General features: G+C 53.1%; 1 protein-coding gene across 1 annotated transcript; it reads right to left on the bottom strand.

The window, feature by feature from the left end:
* Positions 1 to 363: 363 nt before the first annotated feature.
* PDZK1IP1 (PDZK1 interacting protein 1) lies at positions 364 to 6,077 on the bottom strand. The gene is made up of 4 exons (XM_045857492.1): positions 5,853 to 6,077; positions 3,298 to 3,406; positions 1,332 to 1,427; positions 364 to 753 (listed from the first exon to the last, which is right to left on the bottom strand). Exons 1-4 carry the CDS (start codon positions 5,917 to 5,919, stop codon positions 681 to 683), a joined length of 345 nt encoding a protein of 114 aa, XP_045713448.1. The 5' UTR covers positions 5,920 to 6,077; the 3' UTR covers positions 364 to 680.
* Positions 6,078 to 17,366: the final 11,289 nt, after the last annotated feature.

The following is a 17,366-nucleotide window of genomic DNA, read 5'->3' as shown; positions in this document are numbered from 1 at the left end:
GACTCAGATCTGGGCTTCTTAAGTCCTAGCCCAGGACTTTCCTGGTGCTTCCGACACGCAAGCCCACGGAGAGAGGCTATGGGGAGGGGCTTAGGGCTGAATGCATGAGAGATAAGCGAACCCACCGCAATGCCGCAATGCGGCAATGCCAGGCAGCATGGAGGAGAGGGTTGGTGCTGCGTGGAATAAGGGTAGAGTGTGTGAGCTCCCTGGCCCCATAGGACTTCCCAGAGAGGACTTCCTGGGTATTCCTCCAAGCCACCATGACAGTGACTTTGGAAGGTGATTATCATGATGCAGAAAGCAAGATAAGGGTTGTCTAGAAGCATGAGGGGCTCTTTCTGAGCCCTGGGAGCCTCAGCCTTGGGAGTACAAAAAATCTTTATTTCACAGAAATAAGGGCTATTTCCACAGTGAGGGAAGGAAATGTGAGGCAGGATGGGAGGTGCTGAGCTGACTGTATCCTTCAGACGGGCCTACTGAATGGAATTGAGTAGCAACCAGGAGACCCCAGAGCCAGAGCTAAGCCCTAAACTAGACACAGTCTGAGTTCTGAAGTCGGACAATTTAAGGCAGGGTCGGGTTGAAGGAGTTGGCCTATTACAGTAGATTCCGGCTCAGAGGAGGGGCATTGATTCCAGGTGCTCAGGGTTGGTGCTGGTGGCCACAGGCAAGTGGGATCACATGGGGGTGCTCCGCATCCTGCCCTCCTCTGCAGGGACGTTCTCATAGGCATTCTCATGCTCCTCAGATCTGAAAGAGGATGACAGTGGTCATTACACCTTCCATTCCATCCCCTTCTCCCTGCCCCAGCCTGCGCTTGTGAGAACACTATCTTTCAGAATAAAGCATTTGAGTCCTGGAAGGGGGTTCCCCTGACCACATCTAGTCTTGCACACTTGAGACTGGAGGCTTCTTAGCACCACCTCCCTGAACCCCACGTTCCTCTTCCACTGAGCCCTGCTGCCCTCCTGCCCCCCCATTGAGGCCATCTCCCTACTGAGCTCTCCCCACACTGAGTCCCCTCACTCATCCCTTCAGTGTCCCTTTCCCTCATCGACCCTCTTTTCCCCACTGCACCCTTCCCTGAGTCCCAATCCACCCACTGAGCCCACCAAGTCCCCATCCCCTTCCTGGGCCCTCTCCCTAAACTAAGGCTTCTTGTCCCCTTGGAGCCCTGCAGCCCCCATAAAGCCCCCATGGCTCACCAGTTCCCCTCACTGAACCCTCTCCCCTCACTGAGCTCTTCCCCACATGAGTCCCCATTCTCCCCCACCCCACTCCCTTGGCACCTGGTTCTGAGGTCCCCATGAGCCCCTGGAGCACCTCACCTGAAGCTGGCCACCATTGAGGAGTACTTTCCTTCCGTCCCTATCAGGATCCCATCTGCCTTGTTTCCGATGGGCATGACAGAGTTCTGGGGCTCCCTGTGGACAGGGTTCATCAGTAGGGCTCTCTGGACGCCTTCCCCTCTTGTTCCCCCTCCTCCCCACGTCCAACAAGGCCCTGTTCTGGGCTCTGGTTTTCACAAGTCCAAGGGCAGAGGTTGCTGCCCCTTGGCAGAAGCCCCTGTCAGCACTCAATTCTGGCCCCCTCCCTGGACTCTTACACCTTTGTCCCTGCTCCACAGTGGCAGCCTCCGGCCCCAGCCCAAAAGTAGCAAGAAATTGATCTGAGGCCCTTCTCAGTCTCCCTCACTGTTCTTCTGGCCTCAACTCAGCCCAGAACAGACCCAGCAGAACTCAGGGTCTGCCCAGATCTCCACAGGCCTTTCCTGGGCAGCAGAAGTGGCATGGTCAGCAGCCACTGAAGACAGAGCTGAGTCAGTGGAGAAAGACAACCCTTGCAGGGAAAAGCTCCTGGCCTCTTATGTAAGTTTAAACCCACTGTGTGCGGCCTCTGCCCACACCTTACTGGAAACTGCTTTTATGAGGGTCACAGGGCTTCTTGTCCCCTTGGAGCCCTGCATTGTTCCCCCCCTTACTGCTGCTCATTTTTCCTTGGAAATCCCACTGGCTCCTCAGACTTTAGTGGGTCCCAGATGAAACTCAGCAGTTGCCCCAGGTCCGCTTTGGTATTCTGTCTCAGGCCGTGGTCAAAAGCCTGGCTGTTTCCCTGTCCTCCCTCCCTCTAGCCAATTGCTGTCCCCCTCCCCCAACTCCCAGGGGGTCTAACACCTGGACAGCAGACAGCTTAGAGTTGTCCCCACTCTTCATCCCCTTGTCACTGCCACTGTCCAGACCCTCCCCTGACCTCATGTGCTGTCGCCACATGGCTCTCCTCGCCTGCAGACTGGTCCCTACCCCCCATGTCCACCATGAGGTGCAGAGTGATTCAGCTCAGGCATAGACCCGCTTGTAACTTTCGCTTGATTCCTACAGCACTGAGGAGAAGCCCACATTTCGGGGCATTGGAGTAGAAGGATCTACCTTGCCCTGGCCCTGCCTTCCTCACCAGCTCACCTGGGACCTCTCCACCCCTGTCTTCACCCTCGAGGTGCTTGTATTCCCTCAATGGACTGTAGCCCAGGCGGCCCGTGTGAGAGCTGGGGCAGCTGCAGCCCTGCCCCAGAGTTGGCAAGTGCAGAGTGGGCCAGATTTCAGCCCACAACCCTCTCCCTCAGTGCCCTGCCCTGACTCAGGGCCCCAGGGCATTCTTCCCTGACTGCAGCCCCCTCCTGTGCCACCCTGTCCTGAGGCTGGCTTCTCCTCATTCTTCAGGCTTTGGGATAAAGGTGCAATAAGACAAAGGCCTTCTTGGACTGCCCCCTAGTCCCCACACCAGGCCAGGCCTGCACTGTGCTCTGCACTCCCCTTAGCACCAGGACTTGCACTTGTGATGGCTGCTTCCATGTCTGCCTTCCCTTTCGGTCTGGGAGCCTGAGAGCACAGGGGTTCTCTGTCAACTGCCCCTCTGTACCCCAGCATGTGGCACAGCAGCTGACACTGAGGAAGGACAGAACTTTCCTTTCCAGAGGTTTTCATGGCCCCCATCACAGGCCAGGCGGCTGTCCCAACTATGCAGATTGAAACATTGAGACTCCAGGAGGAGAAGACACTTCCCTGACCTCATGGTGAGTGAGCACCAGAGCTGTGGGGCCATCAGAGGCAGGTCTGGGAGCCGGCCAGCTGGTGCTTTAGTCTCCAAGACATCAGGCCTCAGTGTCCCTTCCACACAGTGAGAGGACTGGACTCAGGGTTTCTGAGGCCCTTCTCACTGCTGCTGGAGCAGTAGCCATGGTCCTGGGGCCACCCTGCCCATGGTGGCCCAAACCCAAGGGCCCCAGGAAGCACTTACGGCTCTTCTTGGCACCAGAAGTGGTTGACAGCAAAGGCGATTGCAACAAGGACCAGGAACACAACCACAGCGATAAGGCCCTGCATCCAGGGCTGCAGGTTCCCCAGGCCTGGAAAGAGGGGAGTGAGGGGCTGCTACGGTAGTCTGAGCCACAGTGGGATTGCAAGTGCAGAACAGGGGAAGGGGGGCAGTCCATGCCAAGGGCTGGGGCCTGAGTTAGGGGCCATCAGCGACCTGCCAGGACCAGAGGAGACATACTGGGGCAGCAAGGGTAGGAAGGAGGACCCATCTGACCCTCCACTGAGCCTAAGAAAAGGGTAGAGGTTTGGAGAAAGGAAGGCACAAGTTCACAGAAGGAACGAGTAGCTGAAGAGGAAACAATCATCAGAATACTGTGTCTGAGATCCAGACAGCCCAGAACAACCCCCACCCCCACCATCATGGATCACATGCAGGGCCCCCCAGGGAGTGCCTGGGCCCCAGGGACCAAAGGGCAGGCCCCTGGACAGCTGGCCTAGGTCCTGCCAACCAGGAGTGGCTTCCCTCCTCCCTAACTCACAGAGGCTGGGGCAGGCCAGGGCTGATACCACTGGGCTGGCATCTGGAAGATCCTGTTCTGTGACAAGAGGATTCTCTGGTGCTGGGTAGGGCACAGGAATGACAGACAGGCCAGGCTAGGGGTGCTGGGGTGCCCAGAGAGAGGGGTGGGACAGAACGTCTTTGAAAGGCAAGACAGAGAGGCTCTCCTCTGGGTCTTGGGGGCCAGGAAAGAAGCTTCAAAACCTGACCCCCATCAGCTCCTCCCACTAGGTGCCCAGGAGTAGACCAGAGAGCAGGTCAGGGCCCTCTTTCTGCCTTTTGGCCCTTAATACTTAAGTTTAACCCTTGCCACCACCTCTAACCCTCAAAGTTTCCCAGAAGTCTCTGCCCTCAGCCACTGGCAGCCTCAAAGGACAACACTGGACATCACTGTGCTCCCTGAGCCTGATGGAGCTGGGCCCTACTGAGGACATGCACACAGCAGCAGGTAGAGGTCTCAGAGGGGACCAAAGCTAACAGGAAGCTTCAGAGGCATCCTGCCTCCAGGCCAAAACACCTGCATCCTAGTGCGATCTTGTATTTTGAGGGGCCAGCCTGGGCATCAAAAATCTTATCCTGCCTTCCTCTCACTCAAAAGTCCTTCCCTGAGTCTACCCTAAAGCCCTCCTGCTGTAGTGAGGGCTCTGCCTCTTCTCTGAACCCTCTCTGAGCCTGGCAGGTATTGAGAAGGAGGGAGAGAGGGGTCTCAGAACTCTATGGCCAGGTCAGATCTGGCTTCTTTCCTTGGGTAACAAAAGATTCACGGTGTGTTTACCTTGAGTTCCATACTTGCTAAAAAGCAAAGTTTTGGGCTCATTGTTTACCCCCCAAAACACAACAGTTGACACTCAATCTTTCCTCAGGTTAGTGGTTGCTGAGGATTGGGAGTGGTTGCCCAGTGCTGAGGCCCTGGGAGGCCCCTCCTTGCTTTTCCAAACTCCAAACTCTGCAGCCAACTCCCTCCAGGTACACAAGGGGCTCCAGCCCCAGCCCCTTCCTCCATTTGGCTCTGGGGTGAGATAAAGAGCAAGGGGCAGAGCCTGGGGTAGGAGACAGGTGATCTGACTCCTGTCCCTATTGCTCTGCTCTGTGATCCACACAAGTTACTCAACCCCTCTGGTCTTCAGTTTCCAAGAAGCCTTCCCCAAAACAGAGCTGAAGTAGATGTGTAGGAGAGCTCAGGGCACCTGCCAACGAGGGTGCCCTGCAAGAATCTTTGCCAGCCCCCTCTGGCCCAAATTCCACCTGCAAAGTCCCCAGACTTTTGCTACAGCTGTGCCCTCACAATGCAGGGCAGACAGATCCTGGGGTGTGGTGCTTCTCTGGTGCCAAGCCCTCCCACACCCCTGACATGGCAGCCACCCTGGGAGGTAGGCAGGGCAGGTTTATTGTCCTCGTTAAGTGGATGAGGAAGCTGAGTCTCAGAGAAGGGCAGTGATTTGCTCAAGGCCACACAAGACAGAGGCAGAGCCAGGCAAAGAGCTCAGGTATATGGGGGGGCCACACTGGGGCATTGTCCCCTACCAAAGCCCAGGAAACCAAAGCAAGAACTTAGGCCAAAGCCATGGGCAAACCAGCGAACAGCTCTGCTCCTCCCTGGCACAAGGGGTCGGGCTCCATCGTCACCCTCTTTGCAGCCCTGACCCCTGTTCTCAGGACCCAGCTATCTCTAGGGAAATTTCTGCTCCTAGAGCTTGGCTCTCAATGCCTCTCCCCAATCCGAGACCTAATTTTTCCCTGTTACCTGCATTTCTCACTTTCGGAAAACAAGTTACAGGCAGAAGCCTGGCTCTGAGGTGTCTGCCTTTGGAGGTTCCTCCACAAGCCCAGTCACTGTTCCCTCCTCCAAGCTACAGGTATAAAGGTGGTGCTGAAGGTCAGAAGACACCCTCCTAGCCCCCCACACCCAGGTTGCCAGCACCCAGCCTGGTCATCCACACCACACAGCCACCTTGCAGGCCCAGTCCTGTGCTAACCTTGTTGACAGTTGGCAGATGGCACCACCGTGAGCAGGCCCAGGATAACCAGGCTGAGATCTGACATGGCTGCAGGCAGCTCCTGGACCTTCCCTCTGGTTGCTGGTGTCTGGGCTCCTAAGGGCAGCTGTGGGGTCTGCTGGTGTGAGCTGAGATCAGCCAGAGCTCAGTCTGGCCCTGGACGGATGAGAGGAGCTGGTAAGGAAGAAGGTGAGGGGAAGGAGGAGGGAAAGTGGAGAGAAACTGCCCTCCCTCCCATGGTAATGAGCTGCCAGGCCTGGCCTCCCTGGCCAGGGCCCAGCCCACAGGAGCTGGCATTTGAGTTCACCTTTGGGAGGCTGGCTAAGGAAGTGGGTCTGTGGACCAGGACCAGGGGAGTGTGGGGAGAGTTGGGGCCTCCCCTCCAAGCCCCAGACCTTCCCGGAGTTTTTACATCAGCTCCCCCTTCCTGGCCAAGGGGCTAGGCTCTGAGAAAAGAAGTGACACATACAATGAATGCAGAGGGTGGGGCCTCCTAGAAGGCAGACAGTAGGATTAAGACATTTGCTGGCTGGCTGGGACAGAGTGGGGGAACCCCAGAGGCTAGAGAAAGGCCAAAGCTGTCCCCTCCCACAGAGTCTGACCTATTTACTGTTCTCCCCTCACCTGTCCCTACTCAGCCAAGACTCAGTGCTGGGACACAGTCCTGGGACACAGTCCCGGGACACAGCCCTGGCCCCTGGCCCAGCTCAGCAGCTCTCTCAATCCACGCTCTCCCATGTGGGTCACCACAGAGGGCCTAAGGTTCCCAGTCTCCAGCCTTCCCTGTGCAGCCCAGCTGACCTGGCTCAGTTCAGCTTTTCCTCTTGGCCCCAGATGTGGTTCCTGGAATCTGGGTGGAACCTCCCTGGGACAGGATCTGGGCTTGGTCAGAAGTCTTTACACACACCTCTGATTCACCTCCACCCACCACAGGAATACAAGTGGTAAAACCTAGCCCTGCTGTGGAGGGCAAAGGATGGACACCCTCAGGTGGCAATGCCCCATGTGGGGCTCGAATTCCTAGGCCCTCAACCCTCATGATCACATGGAGTCCATCAGACCCTCCAGTTCAGGAACTAAGAATGACCCAAGTACCTGTCAAGGTCTGAGGTCAAGGGTTATGCTGGGTCTCCTTGCCCCACCACCCTCCAGGAGTATGGGAAGCCAGAGACGTTGAGAGTCCAGCTCCACAGACACCATGAAAGAAGGAGCCAACAGGCTAAAGTGAAATTTAGAGATGGAAGGTTGCCAGAAGCCAGGGCATGAGCTACAAACCCCTCTGCAGCTCCCCTGGCCAGAAGCCACCAAGCTGCTGTTCACAAGACCTCCCGGGCAGCTTTTATGCAGAACAGGTCTTCTAGGGGCAACACTCACGCATCATGGCTCATCCCTGCTTCCTGTATGTGTCTGGGCATGGGTGCAGGTGAGGTGTGCACAGGGCAGTGCAGTGGGCCCACTTCCACCCAAAGATGGGGTGTCTCAAAGTGATCCAAGGAGACTTGGCTTGGCATCAAGTGGCACCTCCCATATATGTATGACCTGTTCTGCTTCTCTACCCCAACCTGATGTCCTCAGAATCTTCTGGCACAAAGTTTGTCTAGAGTAGGCACCATGCATGTTAATGAACAGCCACAGAATCACTGCCTGGAATGCAAGGATCAGGGTTGAATTTAACAAACAACCACCATGTCTTCTTCAAGGGTTTTAAGGGGAGTTATGTGGTCAGGTTTGCACTTGAGAAAACACCTCTAGGCAGTGAGTGGAGAATGAAAGGGAAATACAAAGCCTGGAGAGAGGGAGACCATGGGGAGACTGCTACAGCAGGCATACAACCAGGGCAGTGGCCTGCACCAGGGCAGTGGCAGTAGGAATAGATCTGAAGCCTTTTTAGGAGGTACAATAGGTGGCATGTGGTTGCTAGAAGACAGTGACTAGCCTGGCGTGGGTGGTGAGAAACAGGGAGGAGTTGAGGGCGACTCCTGGGTTCTGACTTGGGTAGCTGGTGAATAGTGGTGCCTAGGACAAGGCAGAGCAAGTTTCAGAATGTGGGAGGAACAAGGAACTACAGGCTTAGAAGCATCATGCCTGTGGTGGCTGCTGGCCCCCCAGAGGGAACGTCCAGAAGGCAGTACGATCCCTAGCAGAGAGCTAGACCTAGGAGCCATCTGTGGCACAGTGAGTCGCTGAGGCATGAGAGTACACAGTCTCCCAGAGTGCATGTGTGTGTGCACGCACGTGTGATGAAAGGAGAACAGAGGAAAGGAGGGAAGCAGTGAGGGGCCAGGACACAGCCCCAACACATGAGGGTCTTTCATCAAAGAGGAGTCAGGATAGAGCAGGAGGAAGAAACCCCGGGAGAGGGGGTGTTCCAGAAACCCAGAAAGGAGAGATCCAAGAAGGCATGGGCAGGGAAGTAACTCCTGTGAGGCCCCACCAGCTGGTGACTCAAAAGAGCAGCCAGCCTCTCCCATCAGTGCCCAAGTCCCAGGTCTGGCCTCCCTCACCAGAGCATCCCTAAAACTCCTGGGAAAGGGCAAGGATTCCTGGGCCACACTTTGGGGATGGTGGGGGAGGGAGATAGGAAGGACATCAGGTGACCAACATGAGGAAAACACACCTCCCAGGTCAAAGTCCCAAGCTTTAGAGCAAAACAAGCTGTTCCGGAAAGGGGGGTGTGGGTGGACACTGGCTTTGAGGCTGGTCCCTGCTCTTTGGGTGTCCTCATTCAGCTGATTGGGGGGGTCAGCTCCCCAGCTGTATGGACACAGCCCTGGGTCCCCATAGCAACAAGTTGGGCCCCCCTGCAGGTCTGGCTTGGACCCAAGATCTGGACTCAGGCCTCAGGAGCCCTGTGGGGCTAGACCTTGTGTCCTCATCTCTGAGCTGCTATTCCACCAAGGCTCAGTTCCTTCTTCCTGCTCCCAGCCCAGCTCTGCCATCCGGAATCATCAGGCTCCCTTGGACAGGCCCTCCGTCTAGCTAAATTTCCTGGGCTTACCCTTCAGAAAAGCCCAAGTGGATCTACACCATTCCCCTGAGTCCCCTCTCTCCCCACTGCATCCTGCCTGCCATCCCAGTTATTGCCAGCAGGTGGCAGAGCTCAGCTCCAATCCCAGACTGGTCCTAGAGGGCAGAGGTGGCCAATTTACAGCTAAAGATTCTGCGACTCCCCTCCCTCCAACCCCTCACTTTCACCCCTTTTGTGGTGGTTTGGAGGGAGGGAGAGTGGACACTATCATGCAAACAGTTAGTGATGCTGAGAACAGTGAGCATGGCATGCTCAGGGCTGTGCTGTAGGGAATTGCAGAGGACTAAATTATTCAGGACTGCATCCTGGAAGAGGTGGTGCTAGGACAAAAGTTGGCTGAATTGTTGGACGAGCAGAAAAACAGCCCCAGGAGGGCATCCAGGCAGAGAGCTCAGCCAGAGGGAAAGCAGGATGTTATGAGCACAGAAGTAAAATCTTTTTTTCACTCATTCTTATAGTATTTTATCTCGTTAATGTCTTTGCTGCAAGCCCAAGAGCACCTGGAGGCTGATTCTTTCCGACAGATCCTGCTTAAACCCCACAAGAGCTTCCAGTAGCTCTTCAGACAATATGCAAACTCCTTTGCATGGGCTTGAAGACTCCATACCCTGCCCTTACCCTGCCCTTACCGTCCTCTCCGTCCTCTTGTCAGCCCTAGCAGTAGCCCTGCTCTTACCTGCATCAGGGCCTCCCCACACTTGCTCTCCCCTCTGCCTGCACTGGAATTCCCGTCCCATTTGCCTGGCAGATGCTAACAGATCCTCTAAGTCTTGCCTGAAATGCTACTTTCTCCAAGGGGCTTGCTTTGACCTGCCCTCTTCCCCATCTGACGTTACTCCTTCTATGAGTCCTCCCTGCCTGTCTCTTTACAGCCATTATCACAAGTTGCAATTACATATTGTTTCTTTGTTCATTCCCTTAATGTCTGTCTCCCCAGAGGGAAGGCATCATGTCCTGTCACCCTAGCACCAGGTACTGAGCATCATGCCTGAGCACACACCCAGAAAGTACTTTATGGCACCAAGTCTCAGTATATCCAGTGCCTACCTCTGGCCTGACAGATAGCAGAAGCATTTTAGTTTGTGTTGGTTCCTTCTTTTTCTCTGTCCTCTAGACAGGGGGTCAGAGCCTACATCTGATTCATCTCTGTATGTCGTCATAGCTCAGAGAAGTTGGTGCTGTCCAGTTCTAGAGTGAGAGTGAGCTCCCCATCCTTAGAGGTGTGCAAGCAGAAGCAAAGAGCCAACTCATCCAACAGGGGCATCTGTGTAAGGGGTCTGGCCCTTGCAGCTCTGGAAGCCTGTGATTCTGTGACTCTGTTAACAGATTATGATAGATTTTTATATTGTAATCAGGTTCTGAGGAAGTGGGCTCGTAAGGACTGTGTCCCATCTCAGACTCAGCATTTCATTTGCCTAGTTCCCCTTCACTCAGCAATCTCTTCACAAGGTCCATGGACAGAACTCAGGGCTTCATGAACTTGCTCAGGGAATACATCACATTTGTTATTCACTAACCTCTAACTGAGAGTTACCATCTTCTTCCACTGGGAATGAAGGCAACAAACCACAGTGCCTCTGTGATATTTTCATATCGCCATACAGTTGTGGCAGGTATCTGGAGACGCCACTGGTGCTTGTCACTGTGGGTATATAACAGTCACTGGACCTTCCACTGGATCGTGTTATCTCATGCAGTATGAAGATTCACGTAATTCACTATATTACAAACTTATACTTTTAATATTTTGATAACTGAATTTCAATATAATTGATTTCCTTTGCAATGCTACACATTTTATTGAATGCATTTAAAAACCTCCAGTCTGTGAAGGGGTCCCTAGGCTTCCCCAGACTGCTCAAGGCACAGAAAGGGTTAAGAAGTCCTGACTCACCTGGGAGCCTGGGGCCCTTTGGCTCAAAACAATGCCACATGATCTCCAGGTCAGACCTGGAGAAAGATTGACACTCTCTAGACTGAAGTTTTCTAGGACGGAGGCTGGGAGCTATGGCCAAATCAAATAGGTACTCACCACCCTAGAAAGCCCAGTGCCTGGGAGCTGGAAGGAGCAGAAAGCACCCCTCAGAGCCAGCCAAGCCAAGGAATGTACTAGCTGCGACTCCTGGGTCCTAGGCAACTCTGCTGGACCAGTGAGATTTATGGCCAGGACCGCCCAGCAAGGGAGGTCAATCACCTCTTCCTGCTGCCCACTCACTCAGCCAAGAAACTCAAGGGCTGGCCCTGTGCCCAGAGCCTGACCTGCCATCAGAGGTCCCAAGGCCAAATCTTTACCTGGTGGTTCAGTACAGCCCTGCTGTCCTGCCCAAGGCCGCGGGCCTGCAGTGGCACCAAGCTGGGTTACTGGTTTCTAGAATCACAGTCTCTCCTGGCCTAATGGCTCATCCTGAGTAGTACCCTCTTGCTCCTCGTTTTTCAGCTGGGGAAACTGTGACCCAGGAAGAGACAGTCACTGACTGAAGGTCAAATAGTAAGTTAGTAGGAGAGGTAGGGCTAAACTCCAGGCATCCCTATGTCTAGCCCAGGGCTCAGTCCCTCTGTTAAGCACCTACTTTCGGTCAGTTTCCCAGACAGCTTTCTGGTTTGCTTTCATTCCTTCATTCAACACATATTTAGTGTGTGACACAGGACTTGAAGTACAGTAGTGACCAAGATAGAGCTTACATTGTATAATTTTCTAATTTCCATTGCACCCAATGTTTCAAAGGAGATTAAAGGAAGCTAAAATTACATAAATGAAGATGCCATTTAGTCTAAGAAATTTAAAAAAGGTAGTAGTAAGTCTCAGATTTATTCATTCATGCCCTAGCTGGTGTGGCTCAGTGGATTGAGCACTGGCCTACAAACTGAAAGGTCCCAGGTTCTATTTCCAGGCAGGGCACATACCTGGGTTGTGAGCTAGGTCCAGAGTTGGGGGTGTGTGAGAGGCAACCGATTGATGTTTCCCTCTCCATCTTTCTCCCTCCCTTCTCCTCTTCTAAAAGTAAATTAAAAATAAAGTTTATTCATTCATATAATAAATATATGAATACAGCAGTAAACAAAGCAAAGTCCCTACCCTCATAGAGTTAACACCCTAGAGGGGTCAACCAGAAAATAAACAAATAGATGAAACAGGTCATAGGGCAATCTGGGAAAGACAAAACAGGATCAGATGAATGGGGCACTGGCAGGGCAGGGAGTGCTGTTTTATACGCAATTATTAGCAAAGACTCCTTTAAGAGGCGACATTTGAGCAGAAAGCCGAAAGTGAGGAAGTTCAGCTGTGCCAGAGGAGAGGATCTCAGGGTCTTGCAGTCAAGGAGAACAAACGGCAAGTGCAAAGGCCCTGAGGCAGTGAGGCTGAGGGAAGAGGTCAGGAGAGGAGATGGATTTTGAGGGTAAAGCCAATATAATTTGCGATGTGGGAGAAAGAGAGAAGCCAAGGGTGGCTTCAAGGCTCTGAGTCTGCTCAGCTAATATAGACTGAGATAGGGAAGCTTCAGGAGGGGCAGGAGTCACAAGTTTGGTTTGGAGATGTAAATGTGGGTCTGGAATTAAGAGGCGAGGTCCAGGCTGGAGAGGTACATTTGGGAAATGTGGGGCAGGGGTTGGGGAGCTCCCTCAGAACACAGAGAGGTCTGAAGTGCTGGGGTTGGAGAAAGGTAGAAGGGAAAGAGTGCAGGCAGGGAGATCTGCCTGGCTGGGGAGCAGAGGGTGTTTGGAAAGGGGTCCTGAACGCCTTGCAGGACCTGTGAGGAAATTTGGACTTTACGTTACAGATAACGTGGCACCATCAGAGGCTTTTAGGCTGAGATGTAACGTGGGCAGTCTAGCATTTCAGCAGGCTCTCCCCAACCATAGCTTGAAGAATGGATTAGACAAGGCAGTGAGCACTGAATGGGCTGTTCTGGGGGGCAAGGGGTGAGAGGGTGTGGAGGGGGCCCAGGAGAGAGATGGTGTGGCTGGGACTAACTGAAATAGTGCATAGAGAGAAGTGGGAGGGTCAAAGAGCAATTTAAGGGGTACAACTGGTAGGCTAAGGATGTGGAGAGCAAGGTATCCGTGAGAGTAGGGTCAAGGTAGTACCTGGTTCCCTGCCTTGGACACCATCTGGATGTTGGTGCTGTTTTTTAAACTGGAGAGTACTAGAAGAGCAGCAGGTTGGGGAGGGTGTGGGGAGGAGAGAACATGTATTATTCACTTAACAAAACTTTCTGAAGTGTCTGTTCTGGGCCCAGCACCATTCAAAGCACTATAGCTCCACAGCCTTGCCCCTGGGCACTCACGTGTTAGTGGAGGAGACTCGCAATGAGCCCAGCGATGGGTTCTAGGGCAGTTCACAGACACAGCTCGGCATGTCCGTCCAGCGATCATGGTAGACATCTGAGTTGGAAAGAGAGTCTTAGGGTTCATCAGGTTGTGGATGGTGACTGAAGACAGAGACGATAAGGCCCAGGACAGGGAACGATGCAAAGTTGGGCCAGGACTCAGCCCTCAGAAATGCTGATTTAGAAGGACTAGGAGTGCATCTCCATCCGAACTGAAGGGAAAATAAAGCAGCGACACAAATTGCCTTCAAACCATGTATGATCAAATTACAAGCAGCAAGCATGCCTCACATTTCAGGGCCTTTGGAGTCATGTAACTGATTTTATTTTATCCTAACTAAAACTGTTTCCTTCCCTTGTTACTAATTTTGCCATTAGCCTCTTAAATATTTGGAGAAGCTGATATTTGCAGCCTGAAAAGGGACCGCCTTGGGAGGGTCTCTGTCCCCAAATATCCACTAGGGTAGTCCCAGATCAGAGAGAAAAACTGTGCTCTGTGCCCTCTGAGCATGGAGCTGGGCAAGATGAGAGGAGTCACAGAGAGGCTAGATTAGGTTCAGTGAGAAAAATGCCTGTCTAGTGATGGCAGAGATGCCCTGAAAAGTGGTGAGCTCCCCACCACCACAGATGTGCAAGGAGGACCTGCGAGCTTGCTGGGGGGAGGGGGGGCAGGTAGAGCACAACAAGGGCAGGGAAGGGGTACATGGTCTCAATGCTGCAGTTCCTGGGGCCCAGAAGGGGTGATCTGGGGTCAGGATCCTCATCCACCACTAGCTGTGTGAGCTGAGCAAGTCTCCTCACTTCTCTGAGCCTCTGTTCCCAGGAATGCTGCACTGAATTGCCGGGAGAACAATGCATCTGAATGCCTTGTAGCCAAGGATACCTGGTAAGTGTTAGGATCACCCCGGTCTAAACAGGACATCACAGGTTTGAGCAGCACTGCCCTGTCCCAGACCCACCCTTTTCCAGAACAGAAGCCCCAGCAGGATGGTGAGAGGCATTTCAGGCCACATGCTGGCCAACATGTTCCCCACTGCCCCAAACTCGGTCACGGAGCCGCACCCAAACAATGCGACCATTTCACACTTGAAGCTTTTGTTGGAAAGGTCAGGCTTTGACCTTCAAAGTGAAAATGACTTTAAAAGGCTAGAGCTGCAGGCAAAAGTTAAACAAAATGCAAATAATTTCACAATGGAGCAAAACATGCAGTTTTTTTCTAAATGAACAACAAAAATGTTCTGAGTTTGGACTGAGTTTGTGATTTTTGTTTGTTTGTTTCTTTTTCTTCTGTTCTTTCCAGAATTCCTATAACAAGGAGTGTTTGTTGAGGAGAGGCTAAAACTCATAATTTAGAACTGAACAAAATAAATGTGCAGCCCTGGCTGGTGTGGCTCAGTGGATTGAGCACTGGCCTGCAAACTGGAAGGTCGCTGGTTCGATTCCCAATCTCGGCACCTGCCTGGGTTGTGGGCCAGGTTGCCAGCTGCGGGAATGTGAGAGGCAAATGCTTGATGTATCTCTCGCACATCAGTGTTTCTCTGTCTCTCTTTCTCCTTTCCCTTTTCTCTAAAACAAAATAAATAAAATCTTTAAAAAATAATACATGTGCATAAAAAGGCAAAATCAGGTCACTTTTCCAGATATTTACTAGTTCTCTTAAAAGCTCAAAAGTTAATCAAGACCCTCTCGGTTAACCAAGAGCCACCAGTGAGTGGCCAGTGAGTGACACACTGTCCCAACCAGCGTCAACCAGCTCACAGAAAAATAGGAGGTGAGGCTGGGACTCAATTATGGGCAGATGGTGAGCAACAGCCAGATATGGTCAAAGGGGCTCTGTGAATTCAGAAATAGGAGAGACCGCTGCCCATGGGGGAAACCAGGTAATGCAGCATCTGAGATAGAGTTTAACACAGAGAATGGTTACTATAGTGGGGGTCAGCAGGGAAGGCTCCTCAGGTATGCAAAGCCTTAGAGGTGAGAAAGTAAGGGATGATGGATGTGGAACATTTTGGGGAGCTCAGCAGCCCCTTAAGAGAGGGTGTTGGAGGGAGATTAGGGCAGCATTTTTCACTCCAACTTTAAACTAGTTTGATTTTTTTTAGGATGCTTCCTGGAAAACATGGGGGGAGGCACAGTACCACTCTTGATCCTCCTTCCCTCCCCAATCTCTGTCCACACCCCCAGAGCACTGGGAGCCAACAAAGTGAGTGATGGCAGGCTAATCTTGGCCACTTGGATCTGAGGAGGGTCCCTTGTCTCTCTGAGGACCCTCCAGCAAGGACAAGTGCAGGACAAAAGCATTGCCTCCCCCTCCTTGCCTGCCACTGACCTCATTAGCATCACACAGAAAAACTGCCAACCAGGCTTCCAGCCTCACTGCAGCCCGGCAACTGGACAGGCCAGCCCAGCTTTGGCAGAGCCCCAACTGAGCAGATGTGGGCTCTGAAGGGTCCTGTGGCCAACCCTGCCCTCCTCCCCCCAAAAATAACCAAGCAAGGCAACCACCACCCTGTCCTGCCTGCCCCATAAGTCTTCCTTACATTGCTGCACCGTCTGCTGGAGGCAGCAAAGCCAAAGGGAGATGGAAAAACTCCAATCCCTGAATGACATCAAGGCTCCTAGGGTGACACAATCCACAGGCCTTAGAGACCTCAACTTTCACCTGTCATCGGACCCACAGGGTCAAATCTTAGTACCATAGACATCATCCACCAGGGCAATCACAGCATATTGGGACCTCGTTTAGACTGCTGCTTTAGAACACGCCTTTGCCAAACAACAGAATCACAGCCTCCCAGGACTTCATCTGCAGCAGGGTGAGGCAGGTAGCATGTCAGAGCTGAGGTCCCAGGCCGTCCTGGGAGGGATTGCCTGGGGACTTGGGGTTGGAAATGCCTCTGTCTGTCTGGATCCCACCTATTCAGGGGTAATGGAGAGGGGGCGTGGGAGTGATGAGGAAGCCTGATAGCCCATTGAATACGCAGCTCCCAGGGGACAGCTGGAGAGAGGGGCGGAGAGCTCCAAGCAGGAGCCCTGGCCAGCCTGTGTGGGAACAGCCAGAGGGCAGAAGGCCTGGCCCCCAGAGATCCTCAGAGCCTGGGACCTAGGAGCACCACAGGTCCCAGGCTGCAGAGGGTGAGCTGGGAAGGGATGAGGACCCTGAGCTCAAGGGGTCTCAGCTGGCTGAGCTGTCACAAGGCATGGGATGGGAAAAGGTTTTCCACCCTGGTCCCGTCGCTCCACTGGGTCTCAGAAAGACAGAGGTCTGGAAGGGGAGGGGGCTTGATTATAGATGACAAAGGGGTAGAGACCGGGCAGGAGGAAGGGATGTTATCTTCAGATTCCCATCTGCATGATAGACTGAGCCAGGAGGGATTGTCTTCCCCCAAGGATCAGGGAACACAAAATAACAAATAGCCAAACCTCCCTCCCGCAATGTGTGTGGGGGCCCTCCTCTGATTTCCCCTCAGAATGGTCCTGTCCTAAGGGCTGGTACTGTGGGGTCCTTCTCTGCAGTGATCCTGGCAGTGTTCAGGGCTCTACCCGCTATGGGGTGAGAGAACTGGCTCCCTCTTGATCTTGGGCAAACCACTCATGGTCTCTGACCTCAGTGTTTCCTCACCTGTAGAATGGGAGTGGCTGTCCCCTTGTACTGGGTTCTTGGGAGATGCAGAAGGTGAGACAGCAGACTGAGAGCACAGTCCTTGGGGATAAGCTGCAGACACGGAGTGCAGTGAGGCTGACCTGTGGTGGCCCACAACCGCTTTGCCAGCTTCCTGGGTCTGGGATCTGGAGCCTTTGGCCTGGTTCTGCCATACCCTGCTCTTCACTGAGAATCCACGTAACATCTCTTCTCTCCAACAGATCAGAGTCTCCATCCACTTCACTCTTCCGGGGGGAAAGTGGCACTTGAATAGGTTTATATTTCCATTAATTCTAATTAAACAAAATGAAAAGTTCAGTTCTTCAGTGACAGTAGCCACTTTTCAGATGTTCAATAGCTGCTTGTGGTTACTGCCTACCACACTGGGCAGGGCAAATATAACCCATGCCCTTCACCACAGAAAGTTCTATAGGACAGCGCTGTCTAAAGAATGCCAGTTTGGGAATCAAGAGGCCTAAATTCAAGCTCCAGCT

Source organism: Phyllostomus hastatus, unplaced genomic scaffold (genome assembly GCF_019186645.2).
Source record: "Phyllostomus hastatus isolate PE091 unplaced genomic scaffold, TTU_PhHast_1.1 phas_contig_147, whole genome shotgun sequence".
Lineage (NCBI taxonomy): Eukaryota > Metazoa > Chordata > Mammalia > Chiroptera > Phyllostomidae > Phyllostomus > Phyllostomus hastatus.
The sequence above is the reverse complement of the archived record's forward strand: the minus strand, read 5'-3'. Positions and strand labels throughout refer to the sequence as shown.